Source organism: Antrostomus carolinensis, unplaced genomic scaffold (genome assembly GCF_000700745.2).
Source record: "Antrostomus carolinensis isolate BGI_N321 unplaced genomic scaffold, ASM70074v2 scaffold2948, whole genome shotgun sequence".
In the NCBI taxonomy this organism is placed as follows: Eukaryota; Metazoa; Chordata; class Aves; order Caprimulgiformes; family Caprimulgidae; genus Antrostomus; species Antrostomus carolinensis.
This window is the reverse complement of record NW_010333500.1, coordinates 1-17,333: the sequence shown is the minus strand read 5'-3', so window position 1 is coordinate 17,333 and position 17,333 is coordinate 1. Positions and strand designations below refer to the sequence as shown.

General features: G+C 36.3%; 1 protein-coding gene across 1 annotated transcript in view; it reads right to left on the bottom strand.

Annotated features, from left to right (window-relative positions):
- Positions 1–15,289, bottom strand: part of PARD3B (par-3 family cell polarity regulator beta) — a gene marked incomplete at its 3' end in the record, with an annotated part of 52,921 nt that extends 37,632 nt beyond the window's left edge. The window contains exons 1-5 of the mRNA XM_010173861.1: positions 15,199–15,289; positions 11,497–11,622; positions 6,775–7,133; positions 4,985–5,124; positions 4,087–4,215 (exon numbers count right to left, since the gene is read on the bottom strand). Coding sequence (XP_010172163.1) covers positions 4,087–4,215; positions 4,985–5,124; positions 6,775–7,133; positions 11,497–11,622; positions 15,199–15,281 — 837 coding nt within the window. The remainder of the gene's footprint in view (positions 1–4,086; positions 4,216–4,984; positions 5,125–6,774; positions 7,134–11,496; positions 11,623–15,198) is intronic.
- Positions 15,290–17,333: the final 2,044 nt, after the last annotated feature.

Genomic DNA, 17,333 nt, shown 5'->3' with positions numbered 1-17,333 from the left:
AACAGAAAAAAAGCATAATTCAATTGGCTCTCATCCTGCTTCCTTCTATCCTGTATAGTACATGGGTGAAAAAAGACTCAGGATTAAAGATCAACCACTACATTATATACATTGTTCTTTTAGCTTTTGTTGTAAAAATGCTAGTTTGTTGCCTTTCCTCCTCCATTCAGGGATCAGTGAATATGCCAAGAAACCACAAATACTGACTACAGTTGAAACTGGTAAGCCAGAGCTATCTTTAAAACAAAAAATAAAACATATGCAAAACTTACATTATGTATGTGCTCCAAAGAAAAATGCACCGAAATATTTTTGGTGCTGTATTATTTCTGGTAATTATAGAAAAGGCACATTCTTGTGTTTATCTGTTTATACACTACCCTGAAAGCTCATGAAAAATAACAAGAATAAAGAATTGCATAGGGTCATGGCGCAGAACGAGTTACATCAGAAGCTGTTCTCATTCAAGTAGTTTTGTCTGTTTTACCAATGTGGGGATATAAAAAGAGAGAAGAGGGAGTAAGTGATCTTTGTATCATTATTAAAATAAACGGCACCTTCAGATCACACATTTTTCCTGGATTAAAAACCAAGATGCAACAAATACACATGATCAAAATACTGTCTTTTGAAAATGCAATAGAACAACAGCCACAGTTTGATGTGTATTCCATTTACTTTGATAAGAGCTGGAAAATCCAAACCTGCTCAGTTAAGCCAGTTTCTCTCTGTAATATTCACCATCCTTCAGAAAACAATGTTACACAGTTTAAAACCCAAATGCACCTTGAAGAATGCATCTAATCACAGGCCACTGTTAGAGTGTGGTAATTAAGTGAATCAAGATCTTCCCCTGAGTTTTGGAATCAGTTCCTTACTCAGCTGCTACATTGTCAACAGCTGGCATGAATTACCGGGAACATTTGGCTAACTGGATAATAAGGAGGACAGCCTGTGGTAGGTCCAAATTCTACTTCACTGATCTGCTTCAATTAAAAAAAAAAAAAAAAAAATCTCATTAGATCCTCCTTTTCTTTTTCCCAAGCAGTAACAACATTATGAAATTGGGTCTTCTATTTTGTTCCCTCGTTAAGTGCAAACAATGTAACTTTACAACACTCAAATGTTGCATGGGCTAGTGTAACTGAAGCCACAATTCCCTATAATTTAATAATATCTGTTTGCAAGACTGATTCACCCTCACGCATATCAGATCTCTCTCTTGGCTGGTGTGGTAAAGGTTTGTTACTCTGAATATATTTTTCCACTTGCTAGCAATTCATCAGCATAGATCACAGTAACAAAACCCCCAAACTCTGATCCCATCTAGTTTATTGAAGAGAAAACATTTGTGAGAACAAGCTTTCTCCAAACCACAGCTTTGTTACAAGGTAAAGACTAATTATATTATGACAGACCCACACAACCAAATGCCACCCGCTGTTATTTGGTACATTATTTGCTTTGTGCCTGTGCAGCTATCAAATTCTCTCCAGAAATCAAGACAGCAATCCAGTTCCAGTGGAGCAACATGCTCAAAAGTGGTTTTGTGCATGGTCTCTAGCAGGTCCAAGTTCCAGAGGCATCTTTGCCTCAGGAAGCTGTGGGGAGCGGGCACATTTACTAGCCAGTCCTCCTTTTCCTTTCAACAGGTAACAGGGAATCTAAAGGAAACAGCTGCTCAGATTACAGTCCCTGGAGAACTGCTCAAATCAAGAAAAAGTTTTCTATAAAGCAATTACCCTATTATTGACAGGCATTAACAAAACCCACGAGTATTTAGGTAAACTCTGCATGCATGGTACATAGTCAGGGCGATCATTTGCAGCTGTCCTTGAAAAATAGTCGATTATCCACCACCTTTTCCTTCCAAAAACCAAACATTTAAAGTGCTGGCTTTTTTCTCCTCTTTGATCAAAAGAGCACTGCAACTTTTGAGGTAGCAAAGGATTAGACCAATGCAATATCATGACTAAAGCAAAAAAACAAACAAAAAAGTTAAGCCAATTCTGATTTTATTTTTTTTTTAATCTTTGCTGAGACTATTCTCAGACATCTCATGAATTCTAACAAGCATCATGTTAGGATCAACATCTAGTAGCTTAGTGGTATGGTAACCCATACTTGCATGAGCTACCAAACAGATGTTGCTGAAAGGCTTTTTAATTTAGAATGGCTGGTTCCATAAAATTATCTAATGTATTTCATTAACTCACATTTTATTATATTGTACTTGATTGGGATAACAAGAACCACAGAACAGTATTAGAATTCACATATCATCATTGTTACAGTGAGGGCCATCACTTTTCACATAGAAAGCAATCTAAGTGAAGGTCAAGCCAGCAGGATAAATGTGTCTCCTTTCTGGACTTCAATCATGCCAGTCATAAGTAAGCCACCTTTTGAAATGCAGTTAATCCTTGCTATATGGATCAGAATTTTATAGCAGGCAATTGTGGCAAATAAAAATTATAAATAGCTTCTAGATTCTTCCAGCCTTTTATACCCACACACTGTTACAGTGATTTCCAAGAGAATTTGCACTATGACAATAAAGAATAATGTTGTGGAAACAGTAGAGAGAAAAGAATACACACTTTTTTTTAAAAGTACGTTTTCCAAGTAATATGTTTTATAACTTTAAAAACTCACAAGAAAAAACTGTTGATGGGTAGCCTCTTCAAAAAACAAGCTCTTATTTGGAAGAGCTGGTAGAAGAAAAGAAATTCTAAATATGAAATATAATTTAGTACTTTGAGACTCAGAAATTTCCCTCCAGTCCACACAGACACTGACTCTACAGCTCAGGCCTCACTGAACAGCATTACAACGACCAACTTTGGTGCTTTGAGAATCACTGACAATGAATGCCCAATTACACGGCTGAAACTATTCCTCCTCAAAGATTACTCAATAACAAAAGGAAAATGAAAACAAAAATATTTTTGTTAGGGCACTTCACAATTGCTCTACTACAGGAAAAAGCAGGCACCAGCAGTGCAAGAGGAAAGGCTCACACGACAGAATCTGAGCTCCCCTTGAGCTTCTTACCCTACCCAAAGCAGCAGACACCCTTACCTCAACAAGGTCCAACTGGTAACATGGAAACAAGAGGAAAACTGTTAGCAACATTTTGTGAGGAAACATAACGGGAGGATTTCTGTAGAAGATTCTGCTAATAATCTAAAGCAAAAGGACAAGCAAGAAGGTGGCATCTTAAGAAAAGAATGAAGGCGGTTTGTGTTCTTTAAAGGAGATGAAATGAGACAAAAGCAGGAAATGCTGTCCTTCCTTTATCCTGAGAATTTCTTAATGAAAGGTCAAGTACAGCCATCAATCAAGATAAGGAAGAGCTGACCAAGGAGATGGCCTTCTTTGAGGGGAAACAAGTATGTATCAGATAGCACTTTTACACTTAGTAGTCCTCCAATGTCTATGTGAGAGAAACCATGTCTATGTGAGAGAAAGTAGAACAGTTTCATGCCAGCGTTTAAAAAAAAAAGTTAAAATTAATCACTTGAGATGGAACAAAATCAGACATGCAAGAGCCTATCAAGTCAAAGACTAGCACAGGCAAGGAAAAGTTTGCTTCCAAAATTTGTGAGGAGTGCAATGGAATTCCATTCCCCACCACTCCTGCAGTCTGGCACATGACGTAGGAGATGCATCTCCTTGGGAGCAGCCACTCTCACTAGTTCATTACTGATAAACTGCAGGACTCATTACACACACTTTTAACTTCTGGTTTAAAGTTCGTTACTTTTCTGAAAGAGAATAATCCATTTATGGTCACGTTTGACCACAGTTACAAAATTCATTTACAATATTTCCCTGTGAGTTATGCTTATGATGTCATTTTTGGGATGAAAAATCAGACTGTGTGGACTTGTATCTAAAGTAGATAAAAATAAAATATTCATCAAAATCAAATGTAAGTCTAAGTACTTCTCAAACACAAGCCTTATACAGTTACCCTTCACTGGCTTTCTTGGCCAATAACAGTTCATTTCTATTTCTTGGGCTGGTTTTAAAACATGAGAATTGTTTCAGTATCACTCTTCAGGTAACAAATAACAATTTTACCAGCTCTCGAGGTAGAAAGGTCTCCTCCTGACGAGCCACAATCAGACAGACAGTTTCCCCTTGCTTTGTGCTCCGCAGCATAGCTACGAGCTCCTCCTGGGTCCTGCCGGTGATGTCCCGTCCATTCACCTGACCAGACACAAAAGAACAGAGGATGTCATACCTGTGAGTCTGACTGTCTTTTGGCATTCTCCCCTCACCTAACACAGCTGCCATTCAGTGACTGAGAGCAAAGAATTAGCAAGAGCTCACACACTGTCTTCCCCTCTGGCCCTGCACAAATCACTTAACCTTTTTTCCCCTCATTTTCACCATCTGTTAAAGCAGGTCTATAGTACTTACCCACCTTGCAGGGGGTTTGTGAGGCTTAATTAGTTTGTAAAGCACTTTGAAGATGAAAGGTACCGAAACAAGACCTAAGTATTATTTAAACTGTTTACTTTAAGAGCTTTTTCAGGTTAGTAAGTAGAAATAACCCATTAGATAATGAGAGTGTAAGTCATAAATTATCTGGAAATCTTAGATTTGAGCAAAATTGCCTTAAAATGAGCACTTAACCACCTCTATATTAATCAGAGATTTTTTTACATGTTTGAAGAAGCAAGACATATTTTGTTTGTAAACGGATACATTTATCTGCTCTAAGAACCAAGATGTTATCAGATCCTTCTTGTTCAAACATCCCATGGGCCTTTGTGAAAAGCATCTTTTTCCAAATTGCGGTATAAAAATACTTGTTGACAAACGCCGTAAGATTTTTTTTGTTGTTTTTAAAAACCAAACCAAAGTCAAGAATTTTAATCCCATACATCAGTAGCATGCATAAGGAAATAAAATATTTATGCCAAAACCAGTAAAAATATTCATCAATGCAAATGCAAGAGATGTTTATCCTAACCTCCAGGATTCTGTCTCCTGACTGCAAACGACCATCTTTTACTGCTGCACCTTTTGGTAAAATATTCTTCACAAAAATCGGACCAGGACCATGTACCGAAGAGTCCCTGGTAACCACAGTGAAACCAAGTCCTTCTGGACCTAAAAGGTCAGATAAAGAATTCCCAACATAAATTTCAACAAGCAAATGATGATCACTAAAAGTAGGTAAACAATGTCAGTAACATATCACAGACATGCATTCAGGTTAGCTTTTAAAAATGGAAAGACAACAAAAAAGCTGCAAACATGAGCCTATTTTCTGCATGGTCTAGAGAAGAATTCTATCAATGTCAGAACACACGCTCAAACCCTCCTGCAACAGCTACAGATGGAAATACATTTGGATAGCTCACAATAATATAAAACAAGCGAGAATTCTCATTTTAGAGCATTTATCTTTTCTCTAGGTGGCTTCGGTATCAGCCTTCACATTAACATCAATAATCTTTGAAACAAATCAGAACAATCAGAATTGTTCATTTATGACCACAAATGTAATTTAGCAGATTTTGCTGAAACTTGGTGAAAAGTAGAAAGTGTCACATTATTTGAATGCATGAACTGTGGACTACATGCTGTTAAGAAAGGACAAGTGTTATTTCAAAGCTTCCATTAGTGAAGTTGTTTGCTGCTTGGAAATAAACAACCTCAAGTGTTAATAGATGAATGTTTTAACAAATAATTAGGGAGTAAAGTCAATATTAGCACGTATTGCTTACAAGCCACCAAAATCACCCAGGAATAGCAAGGTCCATAAAAATCTTTTTATACTGAGCAGGACTGCTACCCATGTGATTGTCTTCAGAGTTATCATCATATCAGTATCACATTCCTATCATTTCAAAAAATATAAATTACTGTATCAAAATCAAAAGTACTACATCCAAAATGGGGAAAATTCTGAAGCAGGTTTTGTTAATGCAAAGCTGAAGAGTTCAGAAGTAAAAATGAGTGATTTAAGAAATACCAGAAATTAAGAAATGACAGCTTGATTATTTTCATTATGTGTTAAAAGAATAAAGTTACAGACAGTTTTTAAAAGGGACACTTCTAGGCACCAAATTTAACTCTCAGCCAAATCAGAGACAGAAATTAAACAGAAATATAAATGCAAATTGGGATCTGCTTAAGCACATTTTACTACATGTGCATAAACCTGTTAATTCCATGCAAAGACAGACATCTGCAAGGAGTAATATTTAAATATATACACACAAAATTCAGCCATCTGACAACTGAATAAATACAGATTGAAAGAAAAGGTTTGTAGAAAATAAAAAAGGGAAAGACAGGTAAAACTGTGGTCAGCTTCTTAGATAACACAGAACAGAATGGACTATATTTTTAAACATATCTTTAAAAGAATGTTTTAACAGTGTGGGTCAATTAGCAGATATTAATAAAAATAACAAAGGTCACCAGCAGACAGTTCAGATTTTTATTCTGTACTTGCAAAAAGGCTGAAGCATCTCTTAGTATCATATTTTGCTAATAAAATACCTTCCACACAACCAGTAAATGAGATGTTTTAAAAATCAGTAAGTCTAGATAACATGCATCCAAAATTTACGAGAAAGCTGACTGCTGAGAACATTAACTGTTAACATTTCTTTACCTTGTAGAAGTTTTGGAACTTTTAAACCATAAACAACTTGCTTGTACTTTTAATGTCACTAGTTAAGTTAAAATTTAAGGTATCAATATACTGAACATGATACAGAATTAATCATATCATCTCCAAAGACATACCTTTTTTCAGGTCTATCTTTATTTTCTTCGCATTTTTTTTATTGCCAAAGCCCATAAGGGGAGACAGTGATGGAGAAGACGACTTTCTAGCCAGACGTGGGAGATTGGGGCTCTTAGCCTGTTGTAGAGTTGCCTGCACACCTCCTTCCAAGCTGCTTGCTCCAGAGAGATTAATCGCTTTCAGAGCAGGTTTTGGATGAACAGGAGGTGGAATCTTTGTTTTTGGAACTCCTTCTTCGTTATCCAGAAAGCAAAGGGGAGCAATAGCAGACTTCTCATATTGTTCTCGATTATATGGAGGAAGGACTTCCAAGGTGACACTTTGAAATTTCATTGCCTGACGGAAGATGTCCTGAGCCCTTTAAAAGAAAAGTATGAAAATTCACGTAACAAACTGGAAAATTTGGACAAAGTTTGAAGTTGTTTACAGAGAATAAGACAAAAATTTATCTTAAATGTGAAGAAATCACCTTACCTTCATAACTACAGGGTCCCTTTTCTAAAAAGTACGTATGAAATGAGATTTCTAAACTACAGCATTTCTTTACATTTCAAGTAGGAACAGCACATCTGTCAGGATTCCTAGGCTGCTATGAAACCATATCAGCCAGAATAAACTAACAAATATAATTCTTCATGCGGAGAATCAGGAACGAAGTTCTGATGGCAAAAGCTCATCAAAAGACTTCTGAAGTTATAGCTTGCTACTTTTTTCAAGTGTTTGTCTGTTACATATTTTCTTGTCAGCACGGAGGCACACTGAGCACTTGTGACCAATGGCTCTGGTAGATACATCTACTCTGAGCAAGCTCGAGAGTCCATTTTTTCCCAAAGTACAGTCTAACTGCCCCTCAGATTCCTTCATCATCCCTAATGCCACTGCTGGCTGATTCCACAGCAACATAAAAGGATGAGGGCAGGGGATATATGGATATCTTCAGAAGAAATACTGTGACTGCAAATGGTGCAACAGAAAAGGATGATAGTACGGAATATATAGATATCAGAAAAAAACCTGATGACCAAAAAGATGCAACAATTTGTATGTTTCTACATAGATGGCTAAATAAATAAGTAGGTATTACTCTCATCTTTCAAGGAGTAACCTCTTGCTACAGTGGATATGTGGACCTAACTTAACCAGTGTCTTTATGAATGTGCTCAAATGCAACATCAGAAACTATGTTAAAGCATTTAATGAACTGTTAACATGGTAACAATACAGTGTTCCCATTCTCATGCACTGCAAGGCAATTAGGAGGAATTGGCCAAAGCAACTGTTCATAAAGCCTTCTCTGGATTTTGAATAACCTGTAGATTTGGTCAATCAAGATATTTTACAAACCTTGGATTCTAAAGGAACAAAGGAGACTTCTCTCTTTCTACACTTTCCTCTCCTCCCTTCTGATGACGTGGACTGATTTTCTACCATACTGCAGAAGACAGCTCAAGTGCAAAGAGAAGTAGCAGCTGAAGTACATTTTGAGAATGAAAAATCAAGAACAACTGCTTAGCAGAACTGGGTCAAGAGGAGAAGTAACGGCCACATTAATTTTTAAATAAATCATTAAGATTTACATATCTCCTACCTTTCTGTACTATGTGTCAGTCAGGCAAAGTTAGTATTTCACCGAAATCTTGTATTTGGATTTACATTCAGCTACGCAACAGGAGTCAATGTTGAAAGTACTTCTGAAATAAACATTTTTTTTTTTTCTTACACTGATACAGAAAGGAAGCCACTGCAAATGTTAGTATCTTGTATACACACCTACTGCTTTCCCAGATCAACCTCCACCTTGCAGCTGTAGTTAGTGGAACTAACTGCTGTTCTACAGCATGAAAACACTGAACTTGGGGGCAGTTCCAATGGACACTGCTGTGGGGAAGAATCATTTTGGCTACACTGCGTGCATGTGCACCAAGAGTCAGCATAATCACATTCATTGAGAGGAAACACTGCCAGAAGTGAAACCTCAAACTTGGAGAAGAAAGGTAGGGCAGAGAGTGTTGTAGGGAAGTATTCTTCCAGCACCACCCTCAAGGGTTAGGTTGCAGAACTATAACAGCACTGTCCCAGCATGTCTGCAGGGGTTATAGGTTACCTGCTCACCTATAGCCTGTGAAGGTTTTCAAGGACAAACCTTACCTTGATTGTAGAAACCATGGCATGCTCCCAGCATAAGGACATAAAGTCTTAACTAGGTTTTTTTTCACACCCCATCCTCATCCTTGCAAGTAGCCACTTGGTCATATGTTACAAGGTAATTCAATAACCCAGTTTCAGGAGATTAATATTTTAATTATATGGAAGAGAAAATGTAAGATCTCCTTCAAACAAAAAAAAAAACAAACAAACCAACCCTGGAAATAACACAAGACATCCTGTGGGAAAGCCTAAATGCAGTCTTCAGGGACAAAATAACTGTCTGCACTTCAAAGAGAAAAAATAATGGATGGAAAAATTTACATTTCTTGAGACCCCAAATGCATATTTTAAAGAAATAAGGGAATCAATTAAAAGAGGTGCTATAAACTCTGCAACACAACAGAACGTAACTGAATAGATTAACAGCAAATCAAAAAGAAGACCAACAGTCCCAATATATAAAGCTATTATAAACATGGGAATATAGAAAGTAGGCTGCTGCTATTACAGCTGCAGAAGCAGCAATCATCAAGAGCAATACTAGAAAGTCCCTGCTGAAAACAGAAAGAGACAGTGTTTAACAGTCTCTGCTAAGTGTTAAAACAGCTTTTACAAGGGCTATGAAGAAATATCAATTTGAAACTAGCCAACAGATTTTCCTCTCAAAGGAGAATCTGATGACTATTTCTGGGTCAACAGTCATTGGGACAATACTTCATCACATCCATTACAATAACTGCATTTCTGTAACTTGGACTTCTGTCAGGTTAGTACAGTTATGTCACACCAGATGAAAACCAAAAGGCATATTCTCTGAGATTAGTTTCAATCTGGAAAGTTCCTTCTTTAGCCATTCACAACAGCCAGAGAAGAGAGATGATGCAGAAAGCTATTCTGGAAGGCAATTCAGCAAAACAATATAACAGGACACAGGCTACAGCCTGTCCAAAATACTCCCTTCAGTCCCCAAATGGATGTTGAGTCCTCACTGCCCACAGTTTTTCTCCTCAAATTCAATGCCACTGCAATCACACTACTTGATATTGTAACATAAGGTGACTTAGACCAACTAAATTAGGCTCTGCTCTCAATCACCTTTTAGTCACTTCTCTTTCACTCTCCCAATGACAGAGAGATCATCTAACAAGACTGGCCTCTCTAAACAAACAACTGTAAATAACTCTTCCAACTTCCAAAACTTCACAAACATGGAGAAAGCAGTGTCTTGCATTTCTCATTTTGAAGGGAAGCCTGACAGAGAACAGTAAAGTTTACTGCAATATTTCTAACTGTCCCAGAATGTAGTTGGCCTACAAAAAAAATATGCAGAGTCCTCCACTCCACATATATCTCGTGGGCTTAAAGCCTCTGGAGACCCAGTTACATTCTGTTCTGAAAATAACACAAAGGAGACAATAAATTTGTAAAGAAAAGATGACATATATTTTAGAGCGGTTTTGATTCAGGCAAAATCTCATTTGAGAAGGACACATCTTCATTACAAAACTGCACAGGTGACATAACAAACATTTTAGTACAATACCAACAACTTACATTCTGATTAAGTTGTTATCTTATGTAGGAACCTTCCATAGGTGGAAGAGAGTGGCATGTACTATATCAGAGCAGAATACATTTTACCACCAAATATGTAGAAAGCAGTAACTCAAAAACCTATCAGCAGGCAAAAACCATAGCCTCAGAAACAAGGTAATACCTACACCACAGAACAATGCTGGCTTTATGGAAACATATTTTGCAAATATTTTTCCCTAACAGGAAAATTACTTATTTGATCTTAGTCTATAAACCTTGAACATTTGGCTTACTGTTTAGAAAGTTACGCCTCAACTCCCTTGAGATCTCAATAGTTTTTTGATATATTATAAACAATCTCTCAGCTGTTTAAACATATGGATTAAAAGTAAAAACAAATTACTATTTAATTACTACAGTAAACATCTGTGAAATTTGAGAGGCTATTCTTTTGTGAAACAATGTCACATTAATTCACAGCTGATCAAAGCAACCTGTTACTTAAAGTAATTTGAGATAGATACAACAGATTTTTAATAAAAGAACTAAGAGGTGAGACTTACCATTTAGCCCAGCTAATCGTAGTTTGACAGACCTAGTATTTTTTTAAAATTGAATGCTCAAAAAGCTGCAGCACCAAAAAATAATCTTATTTCCTTTGCAAAAGAACATTAAAACACATGCTGCAATGTTGACTCGTTCTGAGGGTCTTAATGTCTTTTACAAATTTACAAATTACCAAGAAAACATGGAAAAAATAACGGAAGATTTACAAAGTGAAGATAACTTTTAAAAAACTTAATGCTATTTAGATTAAGTAAGCACAATAGGTTCATTAAGACTACAAGAAGATTCCTCTCCTCAGATTTCACCTTATTTAGAGGTTTCAGAAAGAAAATGAAAAAGTTTCTGCCAGGTATAAATTTTACAGGCATTTTATCTGAAATAAACATTAATCCCTTTGCATGAATCACTTAATAAACACAGTATTGTGTAAAATCCTGGCTAGTTAAAAGTATCAGTAAAGTAATACTTACTGTGCAAAGGTTTTATCTGTAAGGTCCACGTGGTTAATCTTCACAATGCATTCGTTTTCATGGAAAAGTCCATCACGCCTAGATCTACTGTTTTCTTCAATACCACGGATGAAGAGTCCCAGCATCCTAAAGAGCAAAAAAAGAACATGAAAGTTATCCTTATCCTGCTGGTATGAATTTATAGCAACTAAAAATAGATATTAATCTCTACTGTGTACGAGATGAGATAGAGTAGAACATTATAAAGTGCTTAACCTAGAGAACGGATTTCCAGCTCACTCTTCAACTAAAAAGCAAGGGACTGCAAGAAACACCAAGAAAAATTGCTGGACACCAATGATATGCTACTTGCTAGGGCTTCAGGAAGCATTAAGTCCTGTAGGTCATACTTGGAGAAACAGAGGAAAACACCTAGATCTCCCCTCATTCGGTTAAAAATTTGAATGTAGCTTATGCAATATTTGTCTGCCACTAAGTAAGATTACATTGCTCCAAAGAAAAGCACAAACAGATTAAAAGTAACTTTCCAACTCAACTATAATAAACTAAACAGGCATTAGAATACGGTAAAAAATAACCATTATTTCTACATCTGAAAAGTCCCAAACTTTTCAGCTGCCAAAGCCCCTTGTTTTGCTACTTGTCAGCAATACTATTAATTTATGGGGCAGGAGAGCAGCAGAACATCACAACCTCAGTTGTTTGTTAACAGGTTATGTGCAAATTGAAAATTGAGCCGCAGCACAGAAACTTGTGATAACATGTCAAGTGAAACAAGCATGGGTGGTGCAAAATTCCAGTGTGGCTAACTGCTGGGAGTAGGAAGCTATTTCTGACCTACCTGGAGCATCTCTGTATTGCAGATTACAACTCAACATTGATATATCCAATGATACCAGTATAGTGATAAAAAAACCCCGACAACTGTGTGTTTGTGAAGACCTTTTATAATCACATTTTATCCACTACATTTCTGTACCACATCAGCATCAAAGACAGGTGACCTTTAGAGACCATTTTCTATTGGTTATACTCCATAAAATATTAATGTGCAATTTCCAACATGCCAGCTCCCGAATGACAAAACAGAAGTCTTGTATTCTTTTCCTCAGATTCATGACTGCTTCTTATATTTAAGTTCATTCAACAGATTCATAGCATGCCATTAACTATTTTAAAAGACACTATATTCACCATGCATCTCATTTTATATTTACTGTATAATAAGATCTAAAAAATTCTATTTATGTCATATCAATGTACTTGAAGCGAAAACTTGGTTCCTACTGAATTTACTTCTTCAAAACTTTTAACAGACAAAAATGATTTAATCTATCACAAAGATTCTCTGGCAGCCTGTGTTACCATTCACTAAAGGATTCGAAGGGGCAGTGGTGGTAAGGGGCCACAGCCCTACTGATGACAAAAAGCCAACTAGTGGCATTCAAAAAACCAAACACTAAGAACTAATGAAATATAATTATGTTAAGATGTAAACCAATATCAGCAAAAGAAATTACAAATTAAGTCAGTTGCTCACTAATCCTGTCATGCTTAGATTCTGCAACTATATAATGCAATAGGATTGCCCACTTGCGTGAACCTTGTGTGTGCTGTGCTACCTGAATCAGTGGCTTGAGTTACGTATGCTGTGACAGCTTAAATTCATTGCTCCATTACTTTTTTCCACAGCCTCAATTTTAGCATTATTTTAATGCATTATTAAGTTATTAATTTATTATTTAATGATTTCTAATTGCAAAAGAAATTTTGCAATTAGAAATCATTAATTGTAGCTCCTGTATAAACTAAGATTTTGTAAATTAATACAATGTTTTAACTACCTCTAAGAAAATTTTGCTCTGCAGTAGCACTACTGAAGCCAGCATTACCTTATTAGAAGATAACTTTACAACTGAAATACCAGACCAAGTTAGTCATGGCCATTATGCCCTCATAAAATGTATCTTGTCATTGACAGAAATAAAAGATGCTCTTCTGTACTTTCACATGTTATGATGAGTTAAAATTTATACGCTAGTCTCAGGCTTGATTAAATAAGAGGGACAAGACATTTAAGTCACTCTAGTGTTTTTACAAAGATATGGGTATGGTTCTGCCAAAGGTTATTAAAATTTCAAGACAACTGTCTAAACAAGTAGTCCAGCTGTCAAAAACCCCTTTGCTCCAAGGAATCCCCAAAAGCATTTGTAAATAAGGACATATTAACACGCACGCAATGTAGACTGAGGAGCTCTACTTTTTCTTCATGGAGGTCTTTAAAAGCTGCATTCACCACAGTGATACTTCAGTACAGAACTGTATTGCAGCCACAATAATTACTGATTTTAACAGTTTGCAATTTCATTACATTTTTCACCTAATGATCTTGAAATACAGTGTATGCACTACAACCTTTCTGGCATGCCTATAACAAAGAACCATTGGTTGTATTTCATGATGGAGTAACAAACACAAGTGCCTTTCTCAAGACAAATAAGCAGCCTGCAAAGCCAAGAACGTGACTCAGATCTCCTACAGTTCCCATTGAAGACCAACTTTCTTCTTGAGACAGTGGTGTTTTTCCAGGTAGCAAGTGGACATCTATTTTCCCTTTTGGCAAAAACATTCTGAATGAATCTGGGTCCACTTGCTGAGAAAAGATTTACACACACAGACCTCTACAAAGTAATTTAATCCTTCACATTCTCTGTCCTACATAAAAGTTGACAAGTAAAGAAACATTGAAGAATTAGACAATTTTTACTTTTGCAATGATTGTCTTTGTAACAGGCAGCCATTTTACTACAAAGTAGTGCTATTTATGGCATTGGTAATTTCCCATCTCTTATTCAGGGCTGCCAGTGTCAAATTAACTCTCTGGCTAAGCCTCTGTATGTCAAATTTCGGCCTAGAATTTATTTATTTATTTATGTTTCCATGCAAGTTACATAGCTTAGAAAACAGTTATTATGAAAATGCTGACACAGTCTTAACTACAGTATATCGATATGAGCACACCACTATAATAGGCTTTTGTGATCTCAAGAGACTATGTTAAATCATTTATAATTAAAGCAATTGTATTGTGACAAACAAAAGTTCACGGTATAGTGCACATTTTATAAATGCTAAACAACCAAATCTGAAAGGTGGCTTGAAAAATATGAGACATGACCAGGTAAGCAAATTTTTTTTACTTTTCTTGTCTGGTATGTCACTAAGGAAGGGCCTATGCAGAGAAATCTAACTGGAAAAACAAAATAAAACAAACCCCAAACCAACAACAAACCCCAAACATAACCACGCACAACCAAAACCAATCCCCACACCACAAAAAACAACCACCCCTCTAGCCCCACATCTTTAGTATTATATTATTCTATAGAGAGTCTAGTTTACTATTCAGAGAATAAAACCAAAGGCAATTAAAATGACATTAATGAGGAAAGGGGTTGATATCGTCTTACTACTTAGACTAGTAAGTATTTTGGTAATGGAAGACAGTGTCATAGACTAGATTTATTTTAAGCATTTCTTTTCCTTATGGTTAAATAGGTATTTTAAGAGAACCAATATTTAAGAGAATATTTATATTCTCTTAAATATTGAAATTCATATTTCTTAATATGAAATATTCATTTCATATTAATGAAATCCTTTCATTAATATACTTCTTGAGCAATGCAGAAAATACCTTACCTTCCACTCAAAGATGAAAAAAAGGGCACTACATGTATTCCCAAGGGTCCACCTTCCCCAGAAATCTCCACTGTTTTTGTCATTTCACTAAAAAAGAGCACAGGGAAACACATCTCATATGCTTCTTCACAGAATTCTCTATGTTAAAAACAAATTCCTGATTGATCAGATAGCAGGAAAGAGCTATCCCAGAGGCCACCAATATATAAAAACATGATAAAATGTAAAACGGGTATAAAATTCTTTAACTTTTTTAGATTAGCACTTGTATACATTGAAAGGGAAAGACAACGAGTACTCGGTATTTTCCTACATCAACCCCTAGGTAAATTAACCAGACATCACCCTTTTAAATAAATAAATAGATAGATAGATAAAAAGGTTCTACATGTTCTTAAGCTCCCTGTGAACTGCTTCACTATTTCCCCATGTGGACACATTATAAACATGAAGATCACATACTAAAGACATCAAGCCAATAAGCAAGTTAGTCAAATCGTATTTAAATATCTTTATTTCTGCCCCCAGTTTCATACAACCTCACTGACAAAGAACAAAAACTGTAATCAAAAGTGCAACTCAGCTTATTTTATCAGGAAGTTTCCTTCCTCGGACACCATTATCAAAAGCCTCTGTATTATCTCTGACAGATTTTTGCTGTTTCACTTCCTATTGAGTATTTTACACTGTCAGCTTTACAGTGACCTTAACTCTATTCTGGGTGATCATAATTTGAAAAGGAAGGCACTTGAATTGGCTAGAACATGTATTTAAAGAACAAAACAAAACAAAAAAAACAACTGAACAAAAACAAACAGGGAGAGAGAGAGAAATGAGTAAGGTACCTGTATTCTAGCAGAACACATTCCTTTTTTCTATGCTACTCTACATCTTTTGTAACACCCCCTTCCTCTCAAATCATACTGAACACCACCAACACTCAGGATTAGTGGCCAGTGGACAATTACTGGGTATTTACATTAGAACACTCCAATGCATTCAGCCATAAGAAGCTCTACACTTGCATGCCCATCCTCTAGTGTTTACAGAACGTGTAAAATTGAACCACATAGCCACCTGCCATACTGCCACGAGTTAACCACTCAGTCTAACTGATGGCAAGTGCAGGCTGCTGTTGTGATAAAGACTTCTGACCTTTCTCCAAAAACCATGCAACACATCTAGAGTGCACCTTTGCAAGATGAGAATGATGACCAAGGTGACTTTTCTGCACCACCTCTCCCCTCCCCCCTTAATGATTTTTTTCCTAGTATAACAACTTCCTCTGGGATCAGCTGACTGATCTCACTGACCCACGATCGTTTGATTCGATGCAAGAATCAGCAGAAACGCGCAGGTACAAGGGAGGAATCTGTAGCCACCTCTGCAGTTGCAGCACACAGTTAGGCCAGATGACACACAACATAAAGTCACATGGCACGGCTCGGTGCTCTCACAAGGAGAGCAACTACTGCAAATGGTCTTAAGACAAATTCTGGCATTGCTTTCTAATAATTCAGGACTTTTTTTTTCTTTTTGTTACAAACCTTTATCCAATTGTGCAATGATTAATCAGAAGCAATTTGCCCTGGATACAATAATTCTTAGCTTGGTCAGCTAAATATGGGACAAGACTAGAAAAACGACAGTAGTTCGCTGTGTTTGGGGGTTTTTTAAATTTATATTTTTAATTTTGTTTTGGAGTTTGGGGGTAGGTGGGGTTGGTTTGTTGAGAGTTTGAGGGAGGCTTTTTTTGTAAATTATTCTTCTAAAAAGGCTGACACTGGAATGAATTTATATTCCATGAAAATGAAATGAAGCCTGAACAACAAACCATCACTGATCCCAACATAACAGATTTTCACGTTGCTATGTTTATAACACAGGCATGATCAACAGGCATTTTCATTTGCTGATTTTGTTTCCTGCATTCCACTCTCTTCATGAATCAAACAGGGAAATCCTGACAAAATAAGTTTTTTTAGAAAGCTTTTTTTTTTCTTGTGAAACTAGTCAGAAAACTAATCAGGGTGGTTACCAAAAAACTCAAAAATGCAGCTATAGGAAATTAACTCTTCTTTTGGTTCCATCTTCTACTTCCTCCAATTCTCTTAACAGACAAAAAAAAAAAAAAA